This window comes from Ursus maritimus, unplaced genomic scaffold (genome assembly GCF_017311325.1).
Source record: "Ursus maritimus isolate PB19 unplaced genomic scaffold, ASM1731132v1 scaffold_2, whole genome shotgun sequence".
NCBI lineage: Eukaryota > Metazoa > Chordata > Mammalia > Carnivora > Ursidae > Ursus > Ursus maritimus.
The window spans coordinates 92,365,286-92,393,132 of NW_024424452.1; the positions used below are offsets into that span (position 1 = coordinate 92,365,286).

A 27,847-nucleotide genomic window follows, 5' to 3' on the forward strand; every position below is an offset into this window, starting at 1 on the left:
TGCATCATCCCCTGAGTACAACACAGTATTTCCTTAGTCACCTTGAAATTAATTACAAGAGAACCCAAATTTTTGTTAGAGCAGTTTACACCAGGTCTTCTTGAAATGATGACATGTATCTATTTCAAATGGATTATTAATTTCTTCTAAAATGTGTAAATAAATCAGGAACAAATAAAGGATAAGTATTTAAAATCCTAGTGACTGCCATTAAATGAAGAGAAAAACCCAGTCCTGTCATAAACCTGTATTTTGACCTCCCTAAGTATTTGAGAGCAATTTAGACCAGCAATTTTTACCAGTTATTATTATTACAGTGTATCATATTCAACAATTTTAAATGCCTTAAGTCTTTAAAATTCCTCAAGGAAATTTGATTACAACTTAAAAATATTATGACCTGAAATACCAATTTATCTCTTCAACAACATCAGAGCTAAGGATTTATTAAAGTGCTCTTCTAGAAAACATTACTAAATCCCCAAAATGGAAATTATGGAAGATACAAGAAAAACTGCACAAAGAATTATCTAAAAAACAGATGTGTCTTGCCTTGCAAAATACATAATTGGTTTAAACTTGACTGGACGATTAGTTTTTCAAATGCATCTTAACTGTCTTCCATTTTTTTAAAACTGAAATTTCATACCACCGAACAAATCTTACTGTAGAAATCCCTGCATGGTCTTAAGCAGAAGGAGAATCAAGACAACGCTAGGATAAAGTGAAACATTTCAATTTTGAAGATTAACACAACTTTTAAAACTCACAAAAGCCCTGGGGCACATGGGTGGTGCAGTGGGTTGAGTATCCACCTCTTGGTTTCCACTCAGGTCATGGTCTCAGAGTTGTGTGATAGAGCCTGTGTGGAGAGTCTGCTTGAGATGCTTTCCTTCCCTCTGCCCCTCCAGCCTGTGCATGCTCCCTCACATTCGCTCGCTCTCTAAAATAAATAAGCAAATCTTAAAAAAAAAACAAAAAGCAAAAAAAACCCACAAAAAAACTCACAAAAGTCCTATTAGGTTTCCCTACTTATCTCTTATTTTTTTTTTTTTTTTAAAGCAGTGTGAATATGTATCTGGCTCACATTTTAAGGAATACTGATCTAGAGAACTCTTTCAAGGTGTGAGCTGCAACCCACTGGTGGGTAGTACATCATTTTAGTGGGTCATGACCAGAATTTTAGAATATATATAAAATATCAATATGTTGCAGGGCACCTTGGTGGCTCAGTCAGTTAAATGTCTGACTCTTGGTTTCAGCTCAGATCACGATCTCATGGGTCCTCGAGATCAAGCACCACTCCCCCTCAGGCTCATGCGCAGGGGGGATTCTGCTTAAAGATTCTCTCCTGCTGCCCCTCCCCCCACTCTCACACGAGTGCTCTTCTCTCTCTCTCTCAAATAAATCTTTAAAAAATTAAGGTGTTGCATGTATATGAGTACAATGTGTTTATAAAATGCATTTATTATAGTTTGCAGTCAAAAAGTCTGACAGCCACTGCTTTACAATATGTAAAGTACTATTAGAGCCCAAGATCACAAAACAAATCTGTAATGAAAATGGGACTCAAATCACTTAGAATGCAAGAACATGTATAAGACTACAGTCTTCGAAATATCAACTGTTCCTTCAATAGCTGTATTCTAAATCCTTATCCACGTAAAAATTCATAATGCATATTAGAAATGACAAATTTGTTTATCTCTCTTCCCCTTCACTCTAAATAAGACTAAACCAAAAAAAAAAAAAAAGAGTATAGGTGTGTGTACCCCACAATAACAAAGAGAATGTTCACTAATATTAATAGAAAGTAAAGGATCACCAGACATTCAAGGAAGGACGGCCTTGAAACATGAAAGAAAACTAAACAGAAAAAAATGACCCCAAACAATGGGTTAATTTAGCATATCACTTTGAAATTTCAGATCTCCAGGAGAAAAGACTAAAAGCTTTCAGATTAAAAAAAAAAAAATCAACTCACAAAAGAACCAGAGGCAGATATCCATTAGATTTCTAATCAGCGACAGTGATGCCAGAAGATAATGGGGGTATATCATTCAAATTTGAACACCAGTCTAGAACTGTGTAAATAGCCAACTATCAAAAGTATAATGATTCAATAAAGGCATTTTCAGACATGCAAATACTTGGAAAAATTAGTACCCTCACAACCTTTCTTAGGAAATTATCTGAGAACATGATGCAGAAATAAAGGAAAAAGAGGGGCGCCTGGGTGGCACAGCGGTTAAGCGTCTGCCTTCGGCTCAGGGCGTGATCCCGGCGTTCTGGGATCGAGCCCCACATCAGGCTCCTCTGCTATGAGCCTGCTTCTTCCTCTCCCACTCCCCTTGCTTGTGTTCCCTCTCTCACTGGCTGTCTCTATCTCTGTCAAATGAATAAATAAAATCTTTAAAAAAAAAAAAAAGAAATAAAGGAAAAAGAGAAAGAAATGGAATCCAGGAATAGGGGAATCAATCCAGAAAAGCAGTAAAGCCCTACAGAGCAACTGTGCCATTCAGAATAGGAAGAAAGAAGCCCCATGACAGTGATGTCTACAGGAGGATGAATCAATAGGATATCTTATTATATGGAAGAAAAACTTGAAAGTATGTCAAAAGTGCAAGAAAAAGAAACACAATTAGAAACTCCAGGAAATACTAAAAAGACTATATAAGGAAATGTAATTACATTTGTGGCTCTGAAGCCTATACAGGCACACAACATAAGCCATGCTCACTGACTTTCGACTTTTAGAATTACAATTTAGAGAAAGCTTAATTATGGTGTAGAAAATGTTACCAACCTTAAAAATGTAATGTAAAGATAACTAAAGTTGAGGGTGAGAAAAGAGGAGGAGAAATTGAGAGGCATCACCTTTCCAAGTTCATTTCCCCTTACTCCCCCTTTTATACCCTATGTTCCATTTATGCCGACACTTGGAAGTTTCCTGTTTCATATACACCGGTTTTAATATGCACTCTCCCATCATTTTTTAACCTCTTCAGAAGGGAACACAAGACGGTGCCCACCTAAACACTAACCAACGAGAAAAAACTTTAGCCAAAGGATTTCAAGTCTACCAGAACTATTAATGGTGTTTAAACATGACTATATCCCCTGCTATGAGAGAACTAGGATATTTTAGCCTAATGCCATTATTTATAAAACTTCCTTGTTTCTAATTTCATGCTTAGCAAGTGTACTAGTTTTAAATTTTTGTCCGCAAATTATTTGACACTCTTCTTTTCAAAAGGTTTAATTTACTCTCCTATGAATGTGGGCTGGACTTAGTGACTTGCTTCTAGGGAACAGACTCAGTACTGCATTAGTGAAGCTATGCGACTTTCAACTCTAGGTCAGAAAAGTGAGGCTAAGTGACTTTTAAGACTGGTTCCTCCTAAAAAGAACCAGGGTCACACAAGGCCTCAAGGTTCATAGAATAACCTGAGAAAAATAATACCTATGTAGTATATAGTTGAGTATATAGTCTGGTTGACTACAGCTTCCACTGATATTAGCAAACTTCGTGAAAAAATTTTTGAAGATTAAGTTAGAATCTTTATGAAAATGTGGTAAGGAAGTTTTACACTATACTCTTTGGTGTCAGTTTATGAAACTTATTTAGAAAGACTGGACAACCAAATAAAGATATCTTTGAGTTAATGTGTGGGTCTATTCCTCTGTCTTATACACTCAGATACATGTTTTTTTTTTAATCATACACAGTACAAATATAAATTAACCAAGTTCATGACACAGTAATAAATGCCAGTTTATTAACTGAGGATAAGAAATCATTCCTCCATGTACTATATTAGAATATTTCAGTTATGTATTCCTTAGGCAGGCCTAAAGAAGCAGCCAAATCACAATCAGAATGATGTTTGGTACTTTAACTTTCTAATGCTTAGTAACAAATTATCCCAAATTTAGTGGCTTAACACAATAATTATTATCACAGTTTCTTTGGGGAAGAGATTCAGACAGAACACAGTAAGGACAACTTATCTCTGCTCCATGATATCTTAAGGCCTCAGCTAGAAAACTAGAAAGCTAAGAGGTGGAATCCTGTGAAGGCTAAATCACTCATATGTCTGATAGTTAATTCAGGCTTTTGACTGAAGGTCTAGCTGGGGCAAGTGCCAGAACCCCCACATGTGCCCTCTCCATGCAGCCTGAATTTCCTCACAATATGGTGGCTGAGTTCCAGGGTAAGTAATTTGAGAGGTCTAACAAAGGAGAAGAAAGACTCTTATGAAGAAAGTTCTAAAACTTTTATGAACTATATAAAAGGTATAAATAACAGAGATATACCATTATTCATGAACCACAAGAGTCAATGTCTTCCTCAGTGTATATACAGGGAATGCAATTTGGATTGCAACATAATGCTGCAATCAATCAACAAGGTGTTTTGTTGGAACCTAAGAGCTCTTAAAATTCATCAGGAAAAATGAAGAGCCAAGAAGAGTCAAGATGATTTTTAAGATGAAGGAGAGAAGACTAATCTTACCACATATAGTAATTAAAACTACATGATTTTGGGCAGGAATAGACAAAAAGACCACTGGAAAAGAAAAAATAGGTAACTTAGGACATTCTAGTGTACATATACAGAAGGTTAAAATATAATAGAGTTGTTTTTTTTTAATGTCAGTAGTGAATTTTAATTTGAGAAATTATGCTAAAACCACTGACTATTCATAGGGAAAAAAATTAGATCCCTCCCTCACACTATTTATAAAAATTAATTTCAAATAGAGAACTAAAAGACCAAATGTAAATAGGAAAACTATAAAACATTTCATTTTATAACCAACTCAGGACTGGCATCCAGAATGCACAAAAGAACATCCATAAATCAGTAAGAAAAAGACAAAACTATAGAAAAAGGCACATGAAACATAAATGACCAATAAACATGAAAAGACATTCAACCACACTGGAAAGCAGAAAAATATAAGTATGTAAAAATCATATATACGAATTCATGTATGAAATGCCATACATCATTTCATACCCATTGCATAAGAATGACAGGAAGTGTGGGCAACATTTCTACTTCCACCAGACTAGCGTTCCCACTGTAAACTACTAAAAACTGGACAAAATATGTGAAATAACTGCCCTCAGATGCTGGAAAACAGACAATATGGCGCTGTGATCCCCGAGAGAAGGAAAACAGAGTGAGGCCCACAATCATACCAGTTCTCTGTTACCACTTTCTAGACTCCACTATAGGGAGAAGCCTCGAAATAACAAGCAGCCTTATTGAGCTAGACAGTAAGTGGAAATCAGGGTTAATAAGGTGGCTGGAATTTACACATTAAAGTACTAGAGAGAAAGGAATTATAGAGAAGGAATTTCTATTTTTCTATTTATAGCTAAGTGATGATACAATTTATTCTGCTTACTTAGCAAGTCTTTTTTTTTAATTTTTTTAAGAGTGAGAGAGTGAGAGAGCGCACACACGCACACACACACATGTGGTGGGGGAGAGGGACAGAAAGAGAGAATCCCAAGCAGACTCCATGCTGTGTGTGGAGTCTGACTTGGGGCTTGATCTCACAACTCCAAGATCATGACCTGAACCAAAACCAAAAGTCAGAAGCTTAGCTGACTGAGCCACCCAGGCATCCCAGCAAGTCATTTTTGAATATAAAACCAATCCTGGATTCTGGCATGAATCCTATATGATCACGATGTATCGTTGTATTTATATGTTGCTGAATTCAATTTATTAATATTCTGTATAACCTTTCTGCAGCTAAGTTCATAAGGGATACTGGTCTGTAATTTCATTTTCTTACATCCCTGTCAGGGTTTTTAATTAGGATTCAATTAAATAGGTATAAGACTTGTTCAGATTTTTGTTTCTTTTGGTGTGAGTTTCAGAAAGCTATTTATTTCAAGGGATTTTCCCAATTCCTTTTTCAAATTTATTGGCATGATTATATACTTGAAATCTATAAATTCCAAGGTACGAGTAAGGTAGCAATTATTACCACGGAAGAAGCTAAAATTTTAGCCACAGGAAGTATACAACTTCTAGCAAGACAAGGTAAAAAGTTCCACCAGAACTGCTGCCTGGGGAAACAGATGAAAATTATTTTTAAAGTAAACTCTGAAAGCCTCCGGAAATGGTCCTAAGGCAAACAGCAAATGAGGAAACACCTAACAAAGAATACTTATGAAAATTTGTTAAGAACAACAAGAATGTGTGGTATTTGAACAAAGACAGCTAGCTACTTGCCTCTTAGCTAGGCAGAAACTCCACTCTGGAGGGGTGTAACCGAGAACACAAACTTCCCTTTACAACCAGCTCCCTGTCAGATAGCTTTCTTCAGGTGAGGAACATGATTTTGGCATTTCTCACCCTGTCCACAACTATCTATTACTGAGACTAAGTTCTGGGCCAGTGCAGTTGAAAAGCGGGGCTCCCTTCTTTTGTCCAACTAATGGGACAGAGGCTTTATCTGGTACAGCACCACTGAGAATACTGGGGCTGCCATTACCTTAGTCCTGGTCTAAAAAAGGTGGTGGTTCCATGCTGGAAGAGGTAAGCCAAAAGATCCAAAAAGATCTCAGGCTATGATTCCCTTTCCATCTCCTGCTCAGTTCCTGAAGTGGTGTGTCACTCAGAGAGAAACATGCCACTGTCCCTATAACCACCCAACTCTGGAGACCTAACTCAGAAATTTTGCCTGGGGGGAGAAGCAAGCCACAAAATAGCTGTTATGTCTCTTCCCAAAGGAAGTGATTTCTTTTGTAACAGAGCATAGAAAAGTTCAAGGTTAGGGGTGCTCTCAAAAAAAGTGGGAGTTGTGGTGAAAGGCAATGGGAAGATTTGTGGATCCAATGAGGAAACAGGCTTTAGAGAGCTAGTTCACAGGAGAACACCAGGGAAAGAAACAGCTCAGAGAAGCCCTCCCGGTGTCAGAACAAATATCAGACACTGACCTCAGGAACTATTCCTTCAAAGGAGCCTGAATTTGACTGGATTAGTCAGAAAAAATTACAAGAACAATTTATGCCCCAGAGCATTGTTGAAAACAATTAAACAAGCTGGAAGTCACTGGAATTTAAAGTTGGGGGTGTAGTTAAGAAAACATAAAGAGAGCCCTGTCCAAAGCACTGTCATCTCAGGGCCCCTACTGGCATGCCTGAAGTGGCACCTCTCTGAGGAACAACATTAGACCAGTCACTAAACAAATAAACAAATAACACCACCTCTGAGGGGTGGGGCCAGTAGCCAGTATTGTGTTGCTATAATACATTAAATACATGATTTAAAATGTTCAGTTTAGGGGCGCCTGGGTGGCACAGTGGTTAGGCGTCTGCCTTTGGCTCAGGGCATGATCCCGGCGTTGTGGGATCGAGCCCCACATCAGGCTCCTCCGCTATGGGCCTGCTTCTTCCTCTCCCACTCCCCCTGCTTGTGTTCCCTCTCTCGCTGGCTGTCTCTATCTCTGTCGAATAAATAAATAAAATCTTTAAAAAATAAATAAAATGTTCAGTTTACAACAAAAAAGATTATAAGATACACAAACAGGAAAGTATGTCCCACATACAAAGAAAAAAAAAAAGGAGGCAACAGAAACTGCCTGTGAGAGCAACCAAATATTGGATTAACAGAAAATGACTTCAAAGTAGCCATTATATATATTCAAAGAACTAAAGGTAACCATGACTAATGAAGTAAAAAAGATATGATAATGTCATATCAAATAGAGGATACAGAGACAGAATTTACCAAAAGAAAAAAAAAGAGAGAGAGAGAGAGAAACACAAAAATTTTGCATTAAAAAGTACAATAACAAAATGAAAAACTCACCAGAAGGACTCAACAGTAGATGTGAAATGGCAGAAGAAAGAATTAGGGAAGTGTGAAGATAAACTGATAGGGATTATGAAATCTGATTAGAGAAAAAAGGTGAGTAAAAATGAAGAGAACTTCAGAGATCTGTGGGACACCATATAGTATAACACATGCACATAATAGGAGTACTAAAAGGAGAAGAGAGAAAGGAGAGAAAGGAGAGAAAGAAAGGAAGAAAGAAAGAAAGAAGAAATAATGACTGAAAACTTCCCAAATTTACTGAATAATGCTAACCTACATACCCAGAAAGCTCAACAAACTCTAAGAAGGAAAAATTCAAGGAGATTCCCAGAAACAGCATAATAAAAGTGCTGAAAGTCAAAGACAAGGAGGAAATATTGAAAGCAGGAAAAGAAAAACAACTAGTCACTTACAAGGGCTAAGATTAACAGTTGACTTCTCAGCAGAAACAGCAGAGGCTAGAAAGCAAAGCAACATATTCAAACTGCTTAAAACCAACCAAACAAAAAAACCCAAAAAAACAAAAAAAACCCTGTCATTGCAAAAATCCTATATCCAGCAAAGCTATCTCTCAAAAATTAAGGTGAAATAAAGACATTCCCAAATAAACAAAAACACAGAGGCTACCCAGTCTGCCTTAAAAGAAACACTAATAGAATTCCATCAGGTTGAAAGCAAATGACCAGAGAAAGTAATTCAAATCCACACATACACAAAAAGAGCTCCAGTAAAGTTAGTTATGTAATTATAAGAGGCAATATTAATGCATATATTTTTCTTTCTCTCTAAACTGATTCAAAATACCCACTGTATAAAGTAATATATATACAGATACAGATATATATATACACGCAGATCACAGATACATTTTTATATACTTACAGATATATATATGTATATATTACATATATTTACAGATACATATACCTCCATATATATACAGACTCATATATTTATATATGCATTATAAATAAATAAATAAATAAATAAATAAATAAATAAAATATAGATCCATAGAGAAAAGTAATACATTGCCAATAACAGCACAAAGGAGGTGGGTGGGAGCAAACATGTACTGGGTTAAAGAAATAACTACTGATGGTAAAGTAATAACTACAACAATGTACTGTTGGGTCTATAGCATTAATAAATGGAACTGAACAACAATAATGCCTTTAAAAGGGGAAAATGAAATACAGGAATGTAGAAGTAATGTTTCTGTATCTCACTGGCACTAAGCTAATATAAATCTGAAGTTTATTCTATAATATGCATATCACAAACCCAAGAACAACCACTAAAAATAAACTCAAAAAGATGTAGTAAAAAAAAAAAAATCATTAAACTTAAATGCTGCTTTGAAAAATAGTCACCTAATACTAAAGCAAGCAGAAAAGGAAGAATATAGCACAAAAAAGACACGAGACACAGAAAAAAGAAAAGTAAAATGGCAGGCATAAATCCAACTATATTAACAAATAACATTAAATATAAATGGATTAAACAATCCAATAAAAAGGCAGAGATTTCAGACTGAATAAAAAAAGACCTAACTATACGCTGTCTTATATAAGCCATAGATGCAAAGACACAAATAGACTAAAAGGAAAATGATGGAAAGTGATATATCATACAAACACACACAAGAAGGCTAGAGTGGTATGCTGATATCAGATAAACAGATTTTAAAACCAAAAAAAAATTATATTATAATCATTTTATGATAAAAGGGTTAATTCATGAATAAGATGTGACAATTATAAAAATATGTGCACTAAGAGTTTCAAAATATATGAAGGCAAAAACAAAAGTGAAGAAAGAAATGGATAATTCAACAATAACAGCTGGAGACTTCAATATCTCACTTAATAATGGATAGAACAACTATACAGAAGATCAAGGAAATACAAGACTTAACACTATAAATCAACTAGACCTAACAGACTTCTATAGAACACTACAGAATTTATTTACTACGGAATACTCCACCCAACAACAGCAGATAACATATTCTCAAGTGCACATGAAAGTCTCCAGGACAGACCATATGCCAGGTCATAAAACCAACTTCAAAAAATTTAAAAACAGAAATACTACAAAGTATGTCCTCTGACCATGGTAGAATGAAACTATAAATCAGTAACAGAAAACAAATTGGGAAACTCACAAATATGTAGCAATTAAACCATAGACACGCCTAAATAACTAGTGTATCAAAGAAGATATCAAAGGAAAATCAGAAAATATCTTGAGGGGGCGCCTGGGTGGCTTAGTTGTTAAGCATCTGCTTTTGGCCCAGGGCCAAGACCCATATCAAGCTCCTCCGCTGGCAGCATGCTTCTTCCTCTCCCACTCCCCCTGCTTGTGTTATAGTCATCTTAGGCTGCCTCTCTCTGTGTCAAATAAATAAATAAAATCTTAAAAAAAAAAATAAAATATTTTGAGACAAATGAAAATGAAGACACAACATGCTAAAACATATGTTTAGAAGGGAATTTATAGCTGTAAAGGACTATAGAAGAACAAATAAAGATCTCAAATCAATAACCTAACTTTTGCAATTGCAAGTGATCCAGAATAGCCAAAACAATCTTGAAAAAGAACAAGGTAGGAAGACTCATACTTCTCCATTTCAAATTGTACTACAAAGCAACAGTAATCAAAGCAGTGTGGTACTGATAAAACTGAACATAGATCAGTGGAACAGAAATGAAAGCCCAGAAACAAAACCATGCGCCAACTTATTTCAACAATGGCATCAAGACCATTTAATGGGGAAAGCATAGTCTTTTTAACAAATGTGCTAGGACATCTGAATAGTTACATGTAAAAGGATATATTTGAACTGTTACATCACGTCCCATACAAAAATGAACTCAAAAGGGGTCAGAGAACTAAAAATGCGAGGGTTAACCTATGTAATTCTTAGAAGAAAACATACAGGTAAACCTTAATGACCTCAGATCTGGGAAAGATTCTTAGATATGACACCAAAAGCATAGGAACAAGAAAAAAGAGATAATTTGGACTTTCATCAAAACTAAACTGTGCACTTCAAAGAATACCATTAAGAAAGTGAAAAGACAAAGGGACTGGTATTAAAATATATTAAAAATTATTACAATTTGATAAAAAGACCATTCAATTAAAAATGGGCAAAGGACCTGAAGTGGCCATTTCTACAAGGAAGATACACTAAAGACCAAAAAGCACATTAAAAGATGTTTGACATCATTAGTCACTAGAGAAATGCAAATCATAACCACAAAAAGACCATACTTCATATCTATTAAGATGACTATAACAAAAAGTCAGAATAACAAGTGTTGTGGGGGTATGCAGAGACCATAAACTGGTGGTGGGAATGTAAATGGTGTGGCTATGGTGGAAAACAGTGTGACAGTTCCTCAAGCAATTAAAAAGAGAATTACAGGGTCCCTGGGTCGCTCAGTAGGTTAAAGGTCTGCCTTCAGCTCAGGTCATGATCCCAGGGTTCTGGGATCAAGTCGCATCGGGCTCCATGCTCAGCAGGGAGTCTGCTTCTCCCACTCCTCTATCCCTCCCCCCTGCTCATGCTCTCCCAATCTCAAATAAAATCTTTAAAAAAAAATAAACACAGAATTACATATGACCCAGCAATTCTACTCCTAGGTATACATACACTCAAGAGAAATTAAAACATATGCCCACACAAAAACTTGTATACAAATGTTTATAGCAACATTATTCATAATAACCGAAAGGCAGAAACTCAAATGTCCATCAACTGATGAATGAGCAAATAAAATGTGGTGCTAAAACCATACAATGGGTCAATACTCAGCCATCAAGGGAATGAAGTACTGGAACATCTACAACATGGACAAACCTTGAAAATACTATGCTAGGTGAAAAGAAGCCAGTGGTATAAAAGACTTACAAAAGACTATATACAATTCAATTATATAAAATGTCCAGAATAGGGAAATCTATAGAGACAGAAAATAGATTAGTGGTTGCTTAGGGAAGGGGATGGATGAGATGAGGAGTAAGAGTTAAATAGCACGGCATTTCTTTTTGAGATTATGAAAATGTTCTAAAATTGACTGAAGTGATGCTTGCACATATCTGTACATAGACTAAAAGCCACTGAATTATATACTTTAAATGGGTGAATCATACGGTATATGAATTATATCTCAATAAAGCTGTTAAAAAATTTTAGTTCAGTCCTGGTCTCTAAAATACTTTCATATTAAATATGCAAAACATTAAAAGTTTAAAGCATTTAAATCAAGTAAAAGTTTAAAGATCAGTTGTGATTTAAAGGTCAAATGCCACTAACCAACAATCATAAAAACTTCATTCTACCACAAATGTATATACAACACATGCCTAGGATACCCCTGTTTTGTCTTTATGCCATTTATACTAATTTATATGGAAAAAGTAAATGAAAACACAAAAACCACCACATAAAAGGAGAAAGAATAAAATCAATAGGGCTACATAGGGTTGGTTTTAAGAACAGTTCACTGAAAAAAAAAAAAAAGAATAAATTCCGTAAAGTAAGATAATTTGGAGTTTTCCCTTGTAATGTTGTTTTGCTGATACGGTCTCAAATTCATGTTGCCAGAAAATCTAGTTTATATTCATTTCTCTTAAGACCTCAAATACCAAATAGAAGAACAACGAAATTTTAATATATTATCATAAAACCTTTCTTTTATTGCCCATTTTCATAAAAGTCAATGTGATAAACTAAACTTAAGGAAACCAAATTATTTCAAATAGTTCATTGTTAATCCTCTATTTTAGATCTAAGAATAAACAGTTTAAAGTATCAAGTATAATTTATAACAGAAATAAATTTTATAGGTATAATTTTCCTTAAAGGAAAAACGTGTCATATTTCCAATTACTGCTGCTCACATTTTTGAAATCTAAAGTAGGATCTCATATAGGATTCATGCTACAAATTATAGAACAAGCACCGTATCATAGCAACCCAGCAATACCACTACAGTGACACGCTGAGGATGCAATCCAAGAGTCTAATTTAAGAAACTGGCACAGAATATAGGACATGTAGCTTTTTTTGGCAATACTCCTAGAACATTAATAACTAAGGCTCTAAAATCAGCTTTTATTTGAAACTTTAGAGGATCAAACTATTATAAAGGAACAAGACAAACATTTATTAACAAATGATTCACAGCACTGCAAACAGAACCTTGTTAAGGATTTATGATTTCATTAAAATTGAAAAATGGTTGGAAAAAACTGGAGGCATCACCTTTTAGGAAATTTGAATACATGCACCCTATCAATTTGATAATGAATCTTAATATACAAATATTGTTTTAAGAAAACTGCTAGAATACTATCTAAAACTTTAAAGAACAAATATTTCTATTCTTTACTCCATTACTATTCAAATGTGAATACATCCACAATTATTGCATTATAGAAGGATAAGAAGGCACTGTTTGATTTTTATCTTAAAAAAAATTAACTTTGTTATCTTTTGTCTTTGAAAACAACTTCTGATGAAGTAGAAAAGAACAAGAAATGAAGATGAGCTAACGGGGCTTGTTATATGAATTCCTTGGAATGCAGAAACTTGGACTTTTGGAAGCAGAATACTGAAAAACAGGCTCCTGAGAGAGTACAGACATTAACTCATTTCACTGCACTTCACAGATACTGAATTTTTTACAAACTGAAGGTTTGTGGCAACCCTGCAACGAATTAGTCTATCGGCACCATTTTTCCAACAGCATTTGCTCACTTTGTGTCTCTCTTGTCATATTTTGGTAATTCTTGGAATATTTCAAACTTTTTCATTATTTTATTTGTTATGGTGACCTACGATCAGTGATTACGACTTTCTGAAAGTTGATGATTAACAATTTTTAGCAATAAAGTATTTTTAAATTAAGGAAGGTACTTTTTTTTAGACATGATGCTATGGCACACTTAAAAGACCAAAGTACAGTGTTAATATAACTTTTATATGCACTGGGAAATAAAAAAAAATTCATTTGACTCACTTTACTGTGATATTTGCTTTATTGTGGTGGTCTGGAACCAAACCTGCAACATCTTTGAGATATGCCTATAAATGGAATATCTGTGTCATCTGCTTAATTCGTTTTTTGGTTTCTGTTTTTTTTGTGATAAATTATGAAACATTGTTTTTGCTTGATTCAATTTGAAGATAAAACCTGTTATTCATTAAATAAAACAGGTTTTTAGAAGCATTTTGTTTCTCATTTGGAATTTTGGGGGAACAAGAAGTATTAAACAAATCTTTACAGATCAATGCCTCTATAGCTATTTTCAGTTTTGATGACTGTGATGAGGTTCCATCTGGCAACTACTCCTCCCTGTAACTCCTAAGAAACACCTGCTACCGTGTTAAGGAACAGGATTAACGACTCAACAAGGTTGTTCAAATCTCTAGAACAGTCCCTAAGGTCTACAAACACTCCCACTTCCCTCCACCGTCAGATGGGCTTCAGAGTGGTAGTGGCGGTGGTGGTGGTGAATCCAAGAACCCTAAAATTATATACACAATATTGTAAACAGTATTTTCTGAGAAGATGATGCATTTCTCTAATCAGGTTTTCTAAGAGATCCATGTATAACCTCCCTAAAATTAAATATCAGTATTCTTAGAAATTATTTCCTCTCCTTTTAATATAAGGAATTTTTCTAATCAAGGTTTAGAGTAATTTGATTTAATATTTCCAGAAATAAAAACTTTATTCAGAAACAAATCTCAATTAATTTAAATTTTTTCCTTTCAGAAGTATACTACTTATAATATTCAATTAAAGTAAATAATGCATGCAGAACAGCATATATTATATGATCCCACTTAATGGGAAAATACAGAAAGATACTCAAAATTCGAAGAGACGTTTCCTCTGGGGGTTTTTATTTTCTATCTTTGTAAGATTCCTTTTGACTTGATTTTAACAGTGAAGTCTATAAGTTTTTATAAAAATAATAAAGCCATTATAAAGGAAATAGGGTAGTTAAGAATATGATATTTCTTATGGCATAGTCTTTAAGTGAGTTTATTTTAGAAAACCATGAAAACTGAAACTCACTCATGACTCACAGCAAGTATTGTATCCTAAAATAGTCATTCCTATTCCACAGGAGAAGCTACTTTTCTAGATCTTTAAAAAAAAAAAAAAAAAAGTTCTCAAAATATCAAAATATGTTATGCGTAAGGTCATCCATGTGGTCCAAACTAAAAACAGGGTATCAAAATATAAGAAATACCAAAATCAGTCTCTGGGTACTTGGTAGCTAGGTAAAAGCTGGGTTATTTTTAAGTTTCCTAAATGAATGATAGAAATTTCCTATGAAGGAAACATGACTATTAAAATTAAATGCCCCTTAAAAGGTGCATCATTACATTTACTACTTTATTTCCATTTAGGATTCAAATTTAGGCTGGTTCATTCACTGGAAGGACAAATGTATGTGGAAAACTACTTAACAAGATGACATTGTCCAATCTGTTTTTCTGGAGGTTTTACAGGAGAATAGTATCAGTAAAGTGATAGATGAATTAGCCCAACTGACTTTTACACCCAAGTCTCAGTTATTTTGCCTCAATTTATTTCCTCCCTCAAACTGAGAAATAATGATCAGAAAGACTACGCTAACGTGGCCACAAATACAAGTTTTCAAAAACTATGTGTACATAGCTTGTATAGAGGGAGACTGAAATATATACAGCATTTCCAAAAGAGAGGCAGAAATAAGTAGACAGTCTGATCAGTTCTTGATATTCCATAATAACTCATTAAAACTGCTAATTATAGATTATAACTTTTTTTTTTAAAGATTTTATTCATTTATGTGACAGACAGCCAGCGAGAGAGGGAACACAGCAGGGGAGTGGGAGAGGAAGAAGCAGGCTCCCAGCAGAGTAGCCCGATGTGGGACTCGATCCCGGAATGCCAGGATCACGCCCTGAGCCGAAGGCAGACGCCCAACGACTGCGCTACCCAGGCGCCCCTATAGATTATAACTTTAACTCCAAAATATAAATCTAGCTCTGACAAAAGTGCTGAGTGATTAAAAGTTCACTTCCTCTTGTGTCTCAGTACTCATTCATAAAACAAATGTTAAATGTTCTCCAATGAAAATTTTACATTACTTCAAAAAGGGAGGAACAGTGCTAAAAGGGAGACACCAAAGAAAATCAATGAAGTATTTTTATATCAGCACAATTTAAGAAACAAAAATCCTCTGCATTGAAGATTCTTAGAAAAATGTTCAATAGTGGTCTACTTGCCCAGGACCTAAAAGAAATCATATCTTGACAAGGTTCAATTACTATTATTTTCCTTTGTACTGTTAGAAAATAAGGTATTAATATTGCTTTATTGCAAGCAATACATATCTTCAGTTTAATATTACAGAGGAAGAATCAAAAACCAACTGAAAAGATACTGAGCTATATATGACTTGCACAAACATATAACCTATCTGTTTTGGTTTCTTCATCAACAAAATGCTAAACTTAGGGTTGTATGTAAACATTATGGGACTCAGTTATAAGTCAGTATAAAATTGTGAATCACTGCATGACACAAATTGGTGCTTTTCTTTCAGTCAATTTAATAGCTTTTGCTTCATTATTTCATTCAATAAATAATAAAACCAAGAACTGACTAACTAAATGCTGGGGAAGAAGATACACCCTAAAGGCAGAAAACAGTAAATAAGTAACCTAACCTTACTCATGCATTTGTCCAAACGTATTTTGTGATCTCCCTCACACGTACACCATCTGGTGTACAGACATTTCACTGAAGAGTGAATAGATAATCCCAATTTGCCCAGAAGACCAACTAGCCAATATCACAAACTATGACCATTTTCTGACAGGTAGACTTGAAAATCTTCTATTTAATGTTTAGAAGTCATAGAAATTACCAAGTGGGCACTCCATGATTCATGCTTCCAAAAGAAAATCTATTTGATATTCTTACTTGGGTTTCCAAAAGACATCCCAAAACTCAAATTTCCAAAATTCAATTCTGGATTTTCCCTCTATATCTGGGGTTCCTTCTTTAATGTATTCCTTCTCAGTGGTGGTAGACTTACCCACTCAGAGGTCCAAGCTAAAACACCTGGAAATCACCCTTGATTCCTACCTTTCCTTCTCCATCTCCACTCAAATAATTAACAAGTCCTATCCAAATATATCCCAAATACATCTCTTTCTTTCCATTTCAACTACTACCACCCCTAGCCCAAGTCATGCCATGTCTCACCTTGCCTTATAAAATAATCTCCTAACTGGTCCTCCTAAAAATCTTGTTCTGCTACAATCCATTCTGCACCTGACAGCTAATGATGTATTTTTTTCTAATTGTCAAGCTTCCTGAAAGAGATGTCTGTACTTACTGACTTGACTTTAACAATTTTCATTCGTTCCCCACTTTACAGAAATTTCAAGTCCATCAATCCTCTGAAATGCTCTCAAGTCACCAATGTTACGTAGACTACCAAACCCATGGGAACTTTTCAGCTCTTACTTGACTCGTCAACAGCTCTTTTCAGTGTTACTGGTCCCCCACCCTCATTTTTTTAAGAAGGTTTTATTTATTTTTGTGAGAGAGAAAGAGAGCATCTGCACGCACAATTGTGCAGGAGCTGGGGGAGAGGCAGAGGGAGAAGCAGACTCCCTGCTGAGCAGGAAGCCTGATGAGAGACTCGAACCCAGGACCCTCAGATCATGACCTGAGCCCAAGGCAGACACTTAACTGACTGAGCCACCCAGGCATCCCCTCACCCCCATTTTTTAAAGATTGTCTTTCCTTGACTTCCTTGTCTCTCCTCTTACCTGTCTTCCTTTGGCTTCCACTCAAGCCTTCTCTCTTGCCTTTAGATTACCCCCTTTCCTTTGATCATCATCTAAAGGATGGTATTCCTTGGCCTCTTCCCTGTCCACATATTTTCAGTGGTTTCTTCTACTTGAATAATTTCAAGTGCCATGTTTAATCTAAAGACTCCCAAATTGCTCTCTAGCATAGGTCTTTCTATTTAGTCCCAGACCGAAATATCTATCTTCCTACTAGACAGCTTCACTTTGATTTCCCACAGGCACTTCAACCTGTCCAACAAAAAAACATTTTCCCCCAAATCTGATCTGCCTCTCTTTCTCCCTTTCAGTAAATTGCTATTGTGCCTCTAGTTGCCCGAGTTAGAAATATATCATCACTGGTTTCTCCCTCTCACCAAGTCCTGCCTTAGACAAGGCCACCTTCATCTCGTCTGAATTACTGTGCCAGCATCCTAACTAGTGTTCCTTACTCCCATCTCCCAATATACTCTTCATGCTACTATCAGGAGTAAACACAGCACATGGCATCAAGACTATGATGTAGACCCCAATTGTTGCTTCAGTCTCTTCTCTGATCAGTTCTCTATTACAGTATCCTTTATCACAGCCACATTGACTGCTAGCAGTTCCCCAAATATGCCACACTCATTCACCTCTGGGCTGCTCATATTGCCCATTAGGTGGACTTCTCAGACCCCATCTGTCTCAGCTGAACACCTCTTTTAGATGTCAGTGTAGCGGTTGCTTTCTCCAGGAAACTTTCCCTGATCTCCCTCCTTACATACCCAAAGGAGATTGGGTCCCCCGTACACTACCCTAGCTACTTACTGCTTACTCTTACCACAAAATGTGACAGTAATTAAAACTGCCTTACATATCTATATTCCCCACCAAACTACAAGCTCCTAAAGACATTTAATTTTAAAAAATCATCATTTTATTCACTTTATTAAGTAAAGCTTTAATCTCTAAATTTTAAGCACTATGAACACCAAAGAGAGGAAAGTATTTCTGCACCAGATTTTGAAAGCAAAGTATGTATCTAGTTTTAACAGCAGGCAAACAAAATTTTTCCTCTGGCCAATTAAAAGAATGGTCGTGTAAGTTTTTTTGTTTTTTGTTTTTAAATCAGATACAGGGGTGCCTGGATGGCTCAGTTGATTAAGCGTCTGATTCCTGGTTTTGGCTCAGGTCATGGTCTCGGGTGGTATGATTGAGCCCTGAGTCAGGCTCCCCCCTCAGCGAGGAGTCTGCTTGGAATTCTCTCTCCCTCTGTCTCTCCCCCCACTCTCTCTCTGACATAAATAATCTTTTTTAAAAAGGCAGATACTTATTCCTACAGAAATTATATTTTACTTATAGCTCCAGCAGATGTTTATCATTAGAAAAGTCTGTCTGAAGCACTCCGTTTTGCTAAATCAAAATTCAGAGTTTACAACAAAAACTGTCTCATCTTTTTCACTTTATTAATTTAAAGGCATGGGATTAACAATGTGTTCAAATAATCACTAACTCGCGATAACAGTTATAATTCTAGATTATCTTTTACCAATGAGTATGAAACAAAGGCAAAACCATTTAAAAGAGAAAATGTATAATTTTTGAAGCCATATTTAAAATCTGATACTCCTAAACTACAAGTTTTAAGTCTAGTCATTAAAAAAATTCTTAACCTTTTTTTAGGTACTGCCCATACAATTTATTCATTAACAAATCAAAACCTGAGAAAACATCTAGGAGCTTAAAAACCCCGTATTTTCTCTGTACATTAAAGAAAGCTTCTCTGATGAAATGACAAGCTATTTATTTTGAACAAGTGTGAAACTGATTCCCAGTGAAGGCTAAACTACAATGACTTACTTCTGTGGTCCCATTCACCACCAGAAGGCTCAACTAGATGTAACATCATGGTAAGGTTATAGTAGCTGCAATTAGCATCACCATTCCAGTAGGAGGAGTGTGTTCCCAAGAAATCCCTTGCCTTCAGTGTCCAAGTCAGAAACAGATTCTCTGAATTTTATCATGTGAGCCTATCATATTCAGCAAATTACTCCTCCAAAAATCATGTCTCTTTAGAATTTCTGATCAAAATTGCAGGATTTCGAAAATTCACCAATACTCAAAAAGTCCACATAAACAAATTCCTTCAGGGAAGACATCAAACAGATATATATAAAAAGTAGGTTTGAAACTGCTTATTAGTCAATATCCTGCTCAGACAAGTAGAGTTTATTTTGCATAAACCTACTCTGTCATGTAAAACTCTTCCAGCAAAGCATTTAGGTTCCTTGTTACACAATAATGCATTAAAAGTAATTATATATTTAAAATCTGTTCCTTTCATCTCCTTCAAGGACATCCTTATAAAGATTGAAACTCAAATTTAGAAATTACTGCAAACTAATTATGTGAGTTCATTTAATGTTTGTATACACATGTCCAGGTTGGGAGTCAACCCAGTACTACTTTTCCACATAAACCTTACACAACACCTTTCCTGGCAAGAGTCTATCAATAATGTTACATGTCACTTAAACCAGTCATTTGGCAACGCATAAAATACAAGAGCAAACAATTCTTCATTTTTTACTGCCATGGTATCAAAAGCCCAGAATTTATTTACTAAAAAACCCTGAACTAGACTTAGGCACAAATACATTAAAATAAAAAAACAAAACAGAAGAGAACCAATCTGCTGACAGACAGCACTGAACATCACTGAACAAACGTCATTGAAAGAAGCACCATCAATAACTGGGTGGGGGAAGGGGTGTTAAGGGAAAAGAGTCAAAAGACAACTAGCAGGAATTTCTTCGACAAAACAGTTGTTCTAACTACATAACTCCCTTTTCTATGCACAGAATACTGTATCTGGTATCACAATGGGATATGAAAACACAGATGACTTCTGCTTTCAAAGTCTTTCATTCTGGAGAGAGAACATCACTCCATAACAACTGAACACTAACTCAAAACAACAAATCAACAAATACGAGTCTTATTCAAATTGGATAGCAGAAAGGCCAAAAACAAAATAGGAACATGAAATATAAGTGGTACCGTGTCCCTGATGCTTTATCTTCAATAAAAAGCTGTAATCAAGATTAAGATGATAGAAGTAAAAACACTGTGCAAAAAAATTTCTTGTTGCCGAATAAGGACAAGGCATAACCAAAAATACAGTTAAGTTCAAAAACAGTTTAATATCTAATAATATCTAATATTCAACATATACACTAGTAATATTAGTTTTAAATCTTAAAGAAGTAGAACAGTGCCTTTAGTGTATAGCAAATATCAGTGTTATACTCCAAAGCGGCTGAAATCATCATGTTACCCTGAATGATGGAATTAAAAACCCTCTGATATGTTCTTTCATTTTACTCAGCCACAGCTCTAAAATCAGAGAAAAGAAAAACAGACCACCTCATATAAAATGGTAACAGTTGAGTTTTAACTATGATTAACTACAGAAAAATCCTATAGAATCATCTCATCATACCTAAAACTCCAGAATCTAACATCCCTTCAGGAAAGCATCTGATTAGCCATAGGGGGCAGCAAAGTTAAGAGAGTGAAAAGCAAATAGCAGGAGGTGAAGTGAGGGCAGGAAATGTTAATAGACTGGGTAATGAGCCATGAGTATCAAAGAGAAAAGGACAAAGTCTCAATTAATGAATTAAATCAATAGACAGATAATGCTAAATTAGTGATTCTCAACCCTGGCTGCACATTAGAATCACCCTGGGAGCTTTTAAAAATACAAATGCCTGTATCCTACCTTAGGCAAATTAATTTAGAATCTCTTGAGGGTGGGCCTCAGCATTGATATTTTTTAAAGCTCTCCGAGTGTACAGCCACAGTTGAGAACCAGAGTGCTAAACACAAAAATAAAAATAAGCAAGTCTCCACTACCAGCTTTTTACAATTTAAAAAGTTAAATTTCAAAAATTAGGCACAAAAATCGATTTCCAAAATATATTATTTTTGTTGCTAAACTTGTCTTTGTCATCCAAAGAAGGACAAAAACTCATTAAGAACTAATTCATCTTTGTGATTTTACCAAGGAAAAATGTGATTCTTACAAATAAAAATGATCAAACTGATGCAGAAAGACAACTCAAGTTTACTATTTACAGGCTAGCGCTCTATCCCTATGATCACACTATTTTAACTAAATACATTTTACTGCACTATCACTTAAATTCAATTAGACACTTCATAAAGTAATCCAAAATTCAATTAAGGATCAGAGGAGGGAATAAAATTGGGGGAAAAAGACATTTGACCCTACATAGGAATTCTGAAGATGTTAAATTAAACTTAATTAGAAAATTTTTCCTTCATGTAGAGGCCAGCAATGAATATTATGTTATCAATTTCTCTAAGAAGTATATCCTTAAAAAAATTTTTTTATTAAAAAATAATCTTCCAGAAGAAATTTGACATTACTTTCAGAAAACAGTCCTAAAATGACAAAAATGTGTCAAATCCCTTTGCAAACATTTTTCCTGATAAATTCAGATGAATTTCAACTCTCCTTTAGTGCCAATCCAACTACAAATAGGGATTTGGGGTTTAGAGAAAATGATATTAACTTTGAGAAGACCTATAAACCTTAAAATTTGAGTTAGTAGTGTTTTCCCCATTGCAAGAAAGTTAAGATACTTAAGAAATTTCAGATCATGTCAGTGTTCTTGTTCCAGTTACCCTAAAAGACCATATACCTCAAGGGAAAAAAATTTTTTTTCCTAAAGGTAAGCAAGGCACTTCAAATCAGCATCACTGTTACTGGCCTGGATACCTCCAGTGGGACCCAGTTTCTAAGAATATACCAACCAAGAATCTGAGTGATACTTGGGAGGTTCTTCACTTCGATCTCAAAGCTGGTTTCATTCTGTTCGTGGCTATTTACCGGCTGTCTCTTAGGAGATATGCACAACTATACAATTCTACTGGTTAATTCAATTACTTTGCTTGGTAAAAATCTTCTAACACAGCTTTTAATATTTTAAACAGTCTTTAACTCTGTCCTATTTCCACTTACATACTTATCCTGAAAAATGATATAGCTTCACCTTACTTCACATAAATCATATCTGAAAACTGGTTATAAATAAAATCATACTTTAAGTACACTAGGGAAGTTTACTTCTTATGTGAATCCTTCATTAAAAAAGTATTTTTAATCCAGACTTTCAAATATCAGAGAGAATGGGAGCTAACATTCTTTGCCTATAATAATTACATTATTTCACTTAATCCCCATAATCCTGGGAAGATATAAGGTATTATCCCCATTTTACAGATAAGGAAAACAACTCAGAAAGATTAAAAATTTACCTTTGACCCAGGATTGACCCCAATGATCAAACTCTATCATGCTGGTTCAAATTTTTATAAAATAGGTTAACAGCAAAAATACTGAAATCATTTGACCTAAGAGCCGGTATATCAGTTGCAACACCAGGTAAATAATCATAGGCCTGAAACTAAGTTGTTTAAGCCTCGACTTTCTCATCAATAAAATGTGAATGATACTGGTTTTGCACAAAGTTGCTGTGAATATATAATTGCAATGAAATATAATGTTTGTAAAAACACACCGAGCTATGTCATGCAACAGCATTGCCTTAGTAGGTGTGAAAAAGCAAGGGATATCAGAGATTAGGAGTTACTACACCTCTTTGGACTGTTTCACTTATTATTCACAATACTGTTTTATAATTAAAGAATTAAAGTATGATACAATTTGTAAATGCTAAGAGTTATATAAATATAAGGCATCTACTATTTTACCAAATAAATGCTTTCAGAGACTTAAACAGAATAGGTTAAAACTGAAAAACTTCCTATTGTGAATAACAGATTTTTTTTAAATGTTAGAAGTTTCCTAACTGTTGGTTACTAGCGGAAAAATTTAAGGTAGAAAAATTAAGTCCTATACTAACTTAAATTTGAAAACAAAAAAAAAAGGTTGATAAAATGCTCCTACTTTTATTTTCTAGTACCTAGTTCTCAGGGGGAGCTTATAGAATTAACATAACAAGAAAATTTAAAAGTGCTTTGAAAAATATTTTTTTAAGCTATACAATGAGGCAGTTTAATTTTCAGGACTCACATGACAGTACCTTGTTTTTAAAATATCCTTCTAACTAGTCTATTTTATTAAACACTTTCTGTAACAAAATAGTTTTCTCTGAACATTTTCCCTATTAAAATCCTGCAACCTACTTACTAAATGATTTTGCACAAATAAACTTCTTATACATGAAAAAGTTGGATTATTTTGTTAATCCTTACCCATAGCATGCTTTGAGGAAAATAGCTGGCACCTTTTCAGTTTAGATCCATGTGGACAAAGTGTAACATAAGCAGGTTAGTATAAACACTTGAAAGATCTTGGTTGCCCACAAATATCTGAATCTCTCCACAGGAAGATTATATTTCAGAGCAGGAAGAAAAATTCTCTTTCATACACATACTAAAGGGCTTTCCACTGGTTTTTGTTAAGGCCACAAATGGAAAAAACTACTACGGACAGAAAAAGCACACAACTCTGTGGTATCAAGTACACTGCCAAAGTACCATGTGAAGCAACTGAATTTTTTTAAAAAAGCACTTTTCAAGCATTTTGGCATTTGGAGTAAAAGCAGCTCTTAGTGGGCAATCCAAGTAAAGGGTCTTACTTCCACAATTAAATTTGCATAAATTTATCGTGAATACCTAATTTTCCTTTTGAAGAATACTGTATTTTCATGTTAAATATACAGAATTAATCTAAAGTTCCAATTTTACTTCTGTACTAGTGACCAAATACTATAAATAAAACATTCAATGGCACCTTCAACTTGTTGAACTATGCACCATATAATTTAGAGGATTACTGACTCTGCATATTTTTGTCAAGCTTTTAAAAACTGTATTAAAGCTGCATCTCCTAGCTTAATCTACTAACCATGTTTAATATGCAATTATTTTTATTAAATAAAAGTAAATATCATATTAATAAGGACAACGGTAAGGATCCACAATACCTTACTAAAAAGCAAATTTAATATGAAAGCAAATAAATATGAAAAACGCTAACACCGAACCTTCAATTATAAACAATTTCAATTTAATGGAAAAAATCAATGATATAAAAACGTTTTAATTAAATTTACAGTTTGAAAGCCATGAACAGCAATCCAATGTCCTAATAGGTAAGATAATATTCTTTTATAGCTATGACATCACTCAAGAATTAAAATCTTGGCAATGCCTACCATTGTGGTTTACCATTGACTATGATATGTAAATTTTAACCATTTTTGCATGCTGAACAACAAATGATAAATGCAGCAACACAAGCCACACATCTTAAATACAACCTTCTTTCAAAAGCCACTTGAATTCCGGCTGTGGGATGTCCTTGATTTAGAAGCACCCCAAGAGGCAGGGCGGTATAGGGTCTGAATGGGGTTCCAGATCTATTGTAGGTCAACTGTGATTTGATCTGGGGTTTTCTTTAGACTGCTAGCCAAACTAAGGCTGGATTCATAGGTCCAAAGACAAATCTGAACCAGATTATCCTTGAAGGAGATGAAATGGATTGAAAATCTGAACATTTATCTATTTTAGTATGGGATCTTTAATTTCCAGGCCTTGCAAAACAGATGATCTAGATTTCTATCAGGTTTCTTTTCTTTAAGAATTGTTTTAAATGTCTAGGAGCATTATCATCTTGTTCCAAGACGATTTCTATCTCATAAAAAGCGAAGACATGAAAATTATAAAATTAAAGGAAAGTAATGCACAAAGAATAAACTAGACCACTGGGAAACATTTTATTAAAAATCCTATAAACCTTGTGGGAAAAATAAGCGAGCCAAAAGAAGTGCCAAGTTCTCCTGTAAAGCATTAGGCACGGATACGAATTTGAATTACTGTACAAACCTACACAGTCCCTGGAATCCCTGCTCCGCGAACTAAGTTCCCATTTCACTGCAAAGCAACACTATTAACTCTTTTATACTCCTCCAAATTTACCGTGTATATCTTCTCAGGCAATAAAGTATTTTAAAGTCTTTCTATTCTTTGAGTTAACTATACCATCTAAACCTAACGATCCAGTAAATAAGACTACACTACTCAGATTTTTACGCTTGTTCCTTTATAAAATAAATCTAAAGGCCAGCTAACTCCTAATCATCGTCTGCGTTGGGATTGCAAACAAATCCCGGTCTGTGTGACAAGTGGGAACAATCAATGGGAAGGGGAGGTGAGGAGAGGGTGAGAGCAGACGCTGGATAACTGGAAAAGTAAAGGAATAGTTCAAAGTGTATGAAAAGCGGAGGAGGATCTCGGGGAAGTACAGATCCGAAGGGAGGGCAGCTTGTTAAAGTCACACGGGGAAAGGCAAGCCCAGAGCAAGAGGGAAGAACTACCTGGCGCCGGGGCGCAGGAAAGTTGCAATCGCAAGGGCAGGTGAGAGAGCGCGCAGGTGGGGAAGGGGGTTGGCACCCTCTAGGATGGGAAGAGTTCAGGTGAATCGGGGAGAAGAAAAGCAGCAAGACACTGAAGAGCAAACCTGTTTGATTCGGGCGGGGGCGGGGGGGAGGCAACGTGGGAAACACGACTCACACTACAAGCCCCAGCGCGGCAGAAGGAAACCCCTGGAGGAAATGGCTCTGGCGGCGCGGGGGCGAGCCCCTGCGCTCCCTCCCGGGGCCGCACCCTCGGAGGTTACCTTTGAGCTGGGGCAAGGGGTGCAGCTCCGCCTGGCTGCCCTGGCTGCGGAACTGCGACGAGCCCTGGGAGCGCTTCTGCCTCTGCGCCTTGCGCACCGATTTCCGGGTGAAGCCGTCCACTTTCTCCGAGGCCGAGATGGCGGCGCTGGCAGCCCCCACCGGCGGCGGCGACGACGACGACATCGCCGCGGCCCTGGCGCTTGGCAGCTCCGGCTGCTGCGTGCACGGAACGGGCAGCGGCAGGAGGAGGCGGGGGAGAGGCGCGGAGAGCTCGCGCCCCTCCGCCCCGTCCCCCCGGCCGCGCCGCCCTCCCGCTCCCGGGCGCCGCCGAGCTTCTCCTCGCCGCCCGCCGCCGCCTCACGGCCACATCTCAGTGCCGGGGGTTCCTGGTCCCCGCCGCGCGGCCACCTCCCGGGGCTGACGGAGGCAGGGGCGGGGGCGGAGGGGGGTGAAGAAGTTGTTGACTTCGGGCGCGGAGGGCGGGTGGAAGAGAGCCTGAAGTTTGGACAACTGAGGCGAGGGCGCAGGGGTGCGGACGCAGAGCGCCCCTCTCTTCTCTTCAGCCCAGTTCGCCAGCCAGCCGGCCGGCCAGCCCCTCACTGTCCACTGGCAGCACAGCCCGCCCTGCTTGGAGCCTCCTCCCGAGGCGCTGCCATCGCGGGTCCCCTCCGAGCCGCTGCCGCGGTGCCCGCTCTTCCCTGTCAGCGCCGGACCCTCATCTCCCGGGGCGGTGACCCGCCGCCCCGGCTCTGGGAGCGCACACACTTGCTCCTCGCAGCGCGGAGCGGTCCGTGCCCCCACCCCTACGCGCCCTTCCGCCGCCCACGGAGAACCCCCAGCGAGCGACCGCTACAACTTGAGAAGGTGGAGGGTGCACGCAGGGAGGGGGGTAGTGTGTGAGCGTGTGCGCGCGCGCTAGGGCGCGCGTCCCGGGGGAGGGGCCGCGCGAAGGGTGGGGAAGAAGGAGATTGACTGACAACTTCCTCAGGGTCCCGCCAGCCTCTCGGACGTTCGGGAGGGAGTAGGAGGTGGGAAAACATGCCAGTTCTCTCAGCCAATCGCAGGGCTAAGCGGCAGGAACGGGGGTGAGGCGTGGCTTCCTGCACAGTCTATTAAGCTGAGAGGTTAGGCTGAGAAATGGGGCGAGGTTGTGTGACGGACTTCTGCCACAGCCAATCGTAAGTGAAGACGGCGAGCGGTGCGCCGCTACGTCACAACAGCGCGATGAATTCTCCTGGTAGAGAGGGGAAGTGCCCCACCACCAGCAAGTTCCTTTGCACGCCTGCGCGACAGCTCCAGGCTGTGGTTGCTCTCCTGACAGCCTATGAGAAGACCAGAACACTAGCGTGGGTAGTTTAGAGAGCGAAATGAAGGCCCTTTCCCGTCCCTGTCCCCTCTGCTGGCCAATGAAGAACT

General features: G+C 37.0%; 1 protein-coding gene across 1 annotated transcript in view; it reads right to left on the bottom strand.

Moving 5' to 3' along the window:
* The window catches only part of PPP2R5A (protein phosphatase 2 regulatory subunit B'alpha), a 65,508-nt gene extending 38,266 nt beyond the window's left edge, over positions 1 to 27,242 (bottom strand). Inside the window, exon 1 of the mRNA XM_008701172.2 lies at positions 26,431 to 27,242. Within this exon, the coding sequence (XP_008699394.2) occupies positions 26,431 to 26,614 (184 nt within the window). The 5' untranslated portion in view covers positions 26,615 to 27,242. The remainder of the gene's footprint in view (positions 1 to 26,430) is intronic.
* Positions 27,243 to 27,847: the final 605 nt, after the last annotated feature.